Source organism: Perissodus microlepis, chromosome 1 (genome assembly GCF_051167445.1).
Source record: "Perissodus microlepis isolate ML-2025 ecotype Zambia chromosome 1, ASM5116744v1, whole genome shotgun sequence".
In the NCBI taxonomy this organism is placed as follows: Eukaryota; Metazoa; Chordata; class Actinopteri; order Cichliformes; family Cichlidae; genus Perissodus; species Perissodus microlepis.
In genome coordinates, this window is record NC_140461.1 from 30,651,253 (window position 1) to 30,658,621 (window position 7,369).

Genomic DNA, 7,369 nt, shown 5'->3' on the forward strand with positions numbered 1-7,369 from the left:
GAATGGATGACAGCCAATCCCCAGAGCCTATAAATGTCCATAGAAATTACATAAATTCTAAGTTTATATGTCTCTGTGCTTTTGAGGATGCCAGTGGAGGCACTAGATCAAATATTTATCATTCTGATATCAATAAATCTTTTACATTTATCTGGAAGGAAGGTCAGAATATAAATTGTTTCTTTCAGCTTTGAAAGTGTGTCCACTTGCTACTTTTTTCTTTTAGACCAATGGTTGGGAAGTAATCAAAAAAACAAACAAAAAAAAAAAACGCATATTGAAAACTGTAAAACTGATAAAGACATGAGTGGATAACGCACAGAACTTCTGTGTCCATTCATACCTTTTTCCCTCCGTTTTGATGCCTTCTTTGTAGGTTTCAGATGAGGATGACCAGCACACAGCAGAGGAGTGCAAGTTTTAATCCAAGTGGCACCTGCTAATGCCAGAGTTTTATTTTAAAAAGCATCATTTTGAAATGATTAACCCAGGAAGAGACACATTGTCAGACACATGGTCACCTAGTTTATAGTTTAATAGATGTGCGTTTCAAAGGGTAAGCGATAATTTCTACTCAGTCACCCAAAGGCACTGGACTTTGTACAACTGGTTCAAGTGTACTCTCTGTGTTACATATGCCGTTAAATCTGTCTCACAATTTTTCTGAAATGATTGAACCAAATGGACAAAGTGCCCAGCCACAGCTGAACACGGTTCATTATGGAACACTGGAATTCATAAAAAACCAAAGGTGAAATGATGACTTACCAGTAAGAATGGTAGATAAAGCAGCTCTGCTATCACTCACTAGCCACTTTGTTAGGTACACCTGTTCATTTACTCATTAAAGCAACATGTAGTCAGCCAATTACGTGGCATCAACACTACATGCTAAAGTTCAAACCGAGCATCAGAATGCGAAAGAAAGGTGATTTAAATTACTTTGAATGTGATGTGGTTGATAGTGCCAGACTGGCTAGTCTAAATATTTCAGAAACTGCTGATCTGCTGGGATTTCGCTGTGCAACCATCTCTATGGTTTACAGAGAATGGCCTGGAACAGAAAAAATATCCAGAATGCACCAATTGCCGGTGAAGAAATGCCTTGTTAGTACCAGAGATCAGAGGAGAATGACCAGCCTGCTTTGAGCTAACAGGGAGGGAGCAGTAACTCAAATAACCACTTGTTAAAAACAGAACAGAAGCAGAAGAGCATCTTTAATGCAAAACCCTGAAGCAAATGGGTTACAGCACCAGAAGACCACACTGCGTGCCACTCCTTTAGACGACTGGAAAAGCATTACTTGGTCTGATGAGGCTTGATTTCTGTTGTGATTTGGATGAGGGGTCAGGATTTGCTGTAAACACCATGAAAGCCTGGATCTATTCTAACTTGTATTACGGTTCAGGATGCTGCTGCTGCTGTAATGGCGTAGGGGATATTTCTTGGCACACAGCATTTGCTGACCATGTTCATTCCTTTATGGGCTCGGTGTATCGATCTTCTGATGGCTGCTTCCAGCAGGATAATGCACCATGTCACAAAGCCCAGATCAAACTGGTTTCTTGAACATGACAGTGAGTTCAGTGTGCTCAAATGGCCTCTATAGTCACAAGATCTTGGTCTAATAAAGCACCTTTTGGATGTGGTGCAACAGGACATTTGTATTGTTGATGTAAGCTGTAACTGTGAGAGGGTGTCATTTGAATACGAACCAGAATCTCAGAGGAATGATTACAGCACATTTGTGAATCTGTTCCACGAAGAATTTAAACAGTTCTGAAGGCAAAAGGGGTCCAATCTGGTACTAACAAAGTGTACCTACTAACTTGGCCACTGAGTGTATATAAGTGATTCCTAGCCTTTTTGGTGTGCATACTCACACATGCCTGTCAGATGAGCTTCACTTCCCTGTTTATTGATAAAACTCTTCGTGGTTTAGTGTGTTAATTTGATTGAACTACTACAATAGAGATGATTCATGGATGTAGTGCAGGAGGACTTGCAGATGGTTGCTGTGACAGAAGAAGATGCTAGCGACAAGGTGAGATAGAGGCAGATGATTCACTGTGGCAACCCCTAAAAGTGCAACTGAAAGAAGAAAATCCTTTCCATACATTTGAGCAGCCTGTGTTTGGCTCATTTGAGTAAACCTGGTATTCATATATAAAATTTGGAAACAGAACACTGGTTAGACATAACTGAATATCCTTATTAATTTGCATCAACCATGTGGATTCTTAATTCATTGATATTTTTAGTTAACTATTTGGTTAAAATAAATTTGGCTAGAAATGTTTTATTATTTTCCTAACTAACAATTTATCTGATATTCAGCAGCATATTTTCCATCATTTATCCATTAATTTTAGCTATCTATTTGGTACTTTTAGATAGTGATTTAATTCACAACATTCAGCTGAGCTATCTTTTTAGCTACCTAATTTTAAGCTAACAAATACTTCTGGTAGCTTGCTTCATGAATCACTGCAGATATTTACTTTTATAATTGGAATTTAAAAGTTTGGCTTTTTCAATCTATTTTGCATGTACACATTGGGGAAAGCAGGAAAACCTGCTGGAAACCCTGACGTAGCCTGTCAGTGGTTGGGGTCAGTGGCTTTAGAGAACAAGGATTCAGTGTCAGTGTCTTTTTTTTGCTCTGCATGCTGCTAATAATCATTTTACTTTAGCTAAAACCCCCCAAAGTTTTTACCCTCTTGTGGAAACACAGTGTAAGCTATAGTGTTCCCAGCTTTTATGTTTGCTGCTGGGCCTATACTGTGTCTTATTTTTAATGTTGGCTTCATCCTAATCGGTCGACTCAAAGTATCTGCAAGTAAAGCTGTACTTTCCAGTGTTACATAATGCGCACAAGCTGGCACTTTTAAATATGGTTTTGAATCAATATTATTGACTCACGATTTCTCAGTTTCTCCAACTCAAAGCCTCACCCTCTTTATTCAACCTTATGTGTGGTCTTAAAGGGCCAAAGGGAAAAAAAGATTTTCAGCTTACTGAAATAGAACTCAGGAACAAACAAAGTTGTCTGTAAGGTCCACCACACTGCTTAAAACACCAGCTACACAACATCCTTACATGTCTGTTTCTTGTAAATGCCAGCAAGCAGCTTCTTCCTTCAAAGCATCCATAATTAGGGGGCATTGCCTGTGTGTATAATTCACAGCAGACTTCAAAACCTTGTAAAGCAAACATGGAAGGCAACTTTGTTTTGAAGCACGTGGCAATATATTGTGCATTCCCCCATTGTTATCCTGCTACAGCAACATTGTGGGGTGTGCTAAACACCACAAACTCTCAGGACCTCCTGGATGGGGATCCATGGGGATCCCCTGCAACATAATGAATGGTGTAAGCTCACTTTCATGTCAGTAACTACTAGAAGAAAACAACAACAATGGGAGGGACTCAGTGCTCAAAGGACCAGCTGTTGCAGCAACACTGTACTTCAAACACAACTTCTTTATTTAAGAAGACTCGACGCAATCCATTAAGTATGTTGTTTTACAGATTAGTATTTGACACAGAAGTCTACTAGTGCTGCCTGCAGTCTTATCCATCAAAGTATTACATCTGGCCACATATCTTAAAGATATACAAGAATAGATTTTTTGCTGCTCTATTTATATAAACAATGAATACATAATAGATGTTCAGTAATAAAGATATTGGCACTCACAGTATTTACTTACCTCTAAAAACACTGTACATTTTCAAAGACTACAGGAGGCTTTGCATTTTTAACCATGTCACAACCTTTAGCATCGCGACAGCAAAGAATTGTGCAAAGTCTGCTAGCCTATAAACAAAAACATACATCAGATACATATGTAAACATTATTTTTGGTTTTGCCAAAGAAACACTCGTCTGAAGCACAAACTAAGAGCGACATAAACACATAACCTTGTAATGTTGCTGCTAATCTATTTAAATTTTGGTGTCAAAGTCAAACCAAATAGATGGCATTGAGCGCAGGGTAAGGATTCTGCTCCAAAACTCACTCTGAGAGAGAACCGAATGAGTGTTGGAAAACTCAAACTAAGACTAAGGATTTTTCCTGTTGTCACTCTTGTGATTGGCTGACTCCTATACAAAGCCATTGTTTCACACGCATAACCCCACACATACACACATGCAGAAAGCCGTGACAGGTAAACTCAGATCACTAACCAATAAAAAGACAAAAAGAGGCATTTCTGGTACACTCGCTTGCAGAGAGACAGTATTGGAGTAACATTAAGGCGATGTATTATCTACTGTAAAACATTACTTCATATTGAATCATTTTAGATATTCTACTAACATTTTGTATTGTAAGGATAGAGTATACAAAGTTATCAAAGAGTTGGCAGTACAACAGTGCACACAGAATTGTCACCATGCTGTTTATCCTATTAATATCTGGATGCTTTAAATAAACCTGGATTGTGTTACTGGAATTTTTTTACATCATGTTTTTACATCAGTTGGATGAAGCACTTTGATTTGTTTGGTATTTGGATGAATCTGAGAGAAATAGACCAAATTTAGGAATTTCTTAACTGTCCCCCCGCCCCCAGAAATGGTATCACAGTATTGTTGGATTATGTTGCATAAGATGAAAAAGATTATTCCTTTTTGCATAAGAATATTTAAAGATTGTTTCCTACTCCTCATATTTCTTGTTTATTTTAACAAAAGCTTTACTGTGCCAGAGACAGTCCAAAAGACTAAAATAATAATAATAAGAAGAACAGATTAACTCTGTCTGTACCTTACAAATGGAGATAGCTACATTTTAGGTTAGGGTAGGTTCTTTTTTTTTTTATATTCCTTCAAAATAAAATTCTACCATTACTGCAGTGTATGCAGTGCCAAGTGAATGTCCCCCATACTGCGTTTTTAGTTTCGAACTGACTTAATTGGAATATGAAGCCAACATTTAAAAAAAAAAAAAAAACCAGAAACAGAAAAAAAAAGGTCAAAGTTCCCCCCTAAAATACATTTGGTTCCTCCCTGAGATTTTGCAATGCCAATTATGATATTGCACTTTTTCATTATTAATTTGTTGGCTTGAAATCTTTAGAGATATGTTAAAAATACAAATACAAATAAAAACCCCGGGCACACGCACCCAAAATTATCTTCATCTACAGAACATTTTAGTGAGGAAAATTGAACTGATCCTTTATGCTCTGGCTTTATGCCCCTGGTATGTAATTTTCTCTCTGCCTCTCTCTCTTGGTCAAGCGCAACTATTATAATAATAATAAGAACAATAATAATAATAAAAGAAAAATGTGGTGCTGCATTAATGAGATGATTAGGGACTATTTTCACTCAGAACTTGAGGTACTCGTTCTTCAGTCTGCTCAGTCTCGTGCCGTGGCTGCGGATGATCAAAGACAGGAGCTCGTGCTTGTCCTTCAGGCCCAGAGAAATGTCCAACGTCTCCTTCAGGACGTCCCGCGTGTGCACTATCATGTTAAGAAAGTCGTCATTGAGCCGGTGCTCCTCCTTCAGCTCACTCTCCTGGCTCTGTTTGAATTTCACCTCGAGCTCCAGCAGAGATTTCTCCGAGTTTGTAAACGCCTCGTTTATCTGGGTTGTCTCCCTCCGCAAATACTTCCCGTAGCTGTCCTCTCCGTCCAGGTCGTACGAGATGCTTTTCCCGATCCCCTCCAGCACCCTGGCAGAGTCCTCGATCTGCCTCTTGATGATAGTGAAATCATCCCGTATGACGGCGTCCTGGTCCTCGCCGAGGCTGCACTTTCGCTCGTCTTTCATTTTAAAAAGCATCTGGCACTTCTCCGGGTCGTCGTTGTCCTCGTAGTCGCCGTCCGGCACGAAATAATGATGGAAAGTGCCATTAGACATCTCCGGATGTAAAGGTCCCTGGTAAAAGCCTCCATACACCGACAGTGATAAACCGGCAAAGAGGAGCAAGTGAAAAAGAGCCATGATGCCCACTTGTCCCAAATATACTCACAAATAGGAAATAAATAAGTTTAAAAATGATGTAAAAAATATGAGCCCGGTTGTCTATTAAATCCCAAACCGGCAGAAAACCACAAACATTTCAGTTTCAGTCCAAAGTGCGCAGTTGGTTGAAACTTTCTCGCAACCCTCTCTGATATCCTTCTGGGTCCGAGCAGATGAAGTGGTGTAAGTTGTTTTCCACCTCTCGTCCTTTAACGGAGCCTGCTAACTCCCATCACTGTCGGTGAGCACGAAGGCGATGTATGAAAGTTTGTTTCAGCAGTTGTACTCCCGGCTTTAGTCTGGTGCCTCAAACGCAACATCTGGAAGTCTCAAGTACCGCGCTTCGGTTTTTGGCTAATAATACCTCTGTGCTACTCTCAAATTACAGCCCCTCCGTCACTTAAAAGGCTGCATTCAGTCTGCACCAGGCTGCTACCAGCAAGGCCAAAGCTGTTAAAGCCCCATTGAAACCAGGAAAGACCAAGTTTGTGTGAATTCACATAACCGTGACCAGCTGGCAGAAAAGGTTCAACAAGTTATTACCCTACCGAGAAATATAGGCTACACAAGACCACATGTAAACATGAAATGCAATCGGCCCTATAATTATAGTGAATATAACCAGGTAGTGGCCTGGTTTTATAAAATCTGTTTTTTAATACCTGACGATGTGAAGTGTGGCAGACATATAATTTCTGTGGTAGTATTGCATAATATAAAGATGATGTGGACACAAACAGCATTTGTGTCCACATAGTCCATGTAGAACAGGAAAAACGTATCTGATTTCATTACAGTTTGCAGGATTGTTTTCTTACACCTTACATCCAAGTCACTGCATTTCATAGTAGAATAGTGCATTGCCTCAAGTCTATGTGGAGACGCTGGTATAGCTGTCTCATTGTGGGTGCATTTCTTTTTTCAGTTTTTAATCTCGTTTTTGTGTTGTCTGATGTTTTGTTTCTCTGGACTGTGAGACTGGAATAAATAGAGACTGATATGCTGCCTATGAACAGTCATACACTGTTAGCCTTTGCAGTAATTTCCATAGCTTAGTACTGCAAAATCAACAGTAAAAAACTCTAAAGGATGTTAGCAGTTTAGTACTGTAATTTGCATGTAATTGTGGGAAAATTCCATGAGATTACATTATTTTTACGGTAACTCACCGTACTCATGGAAACAGCTGTAAAATACAGCAAATGTAACAATTGGTGATGTTACTGAGATTATACTATTACACCATCCGGATTTCTGTTGTTTTCTACTGTAGATCTAAGAGTAATTACTTAAATCCTCATTCAGAATGTATTACTATAAAATGCGATTCACTGTGAAAGTAGTATAACATATAAACTACAATATACAGCACAATTTTTAACTTA

The 7,369-nt window shown here is 39.0% G+C and overlaps 1 protein-coding gene across 1 annotated transcript; it reads right to left on the reverse strand.

Moving 5' to 3' along the window:
* Positions 1 to 3,469: 3,469 nt before the first annotated feature.
* fibinb (fin bud initiation factor b) lies at positions 3,470 to 6,426 on the reverse strand. The gene has a single exon (XM_084948866.1). It carries the CDS (start codon positions 5,961 to 5,963, stop codon positions 5,343 to 5,345), a length of 621 nt encoding a protein of 206 aa, XP_084804992.1. The 5' UTR covers positions 5,964 to 6,426; the 3' UTR covers positions 3,470 to 5,342.
* Between the last annotated feature and the right edge of the window lie 943 nt (positions 6,427 to 7,369).

What these genes read in the sequence shown, in the direction of transcription:
- fibinb (XM_084948866.1), bottom strand. Translation starts at nt 5,963, where the DNA reads ATGGCTCTTTTTCACTTGCTCCTCTTTGCCGGTTTATCACTGTCGGTG.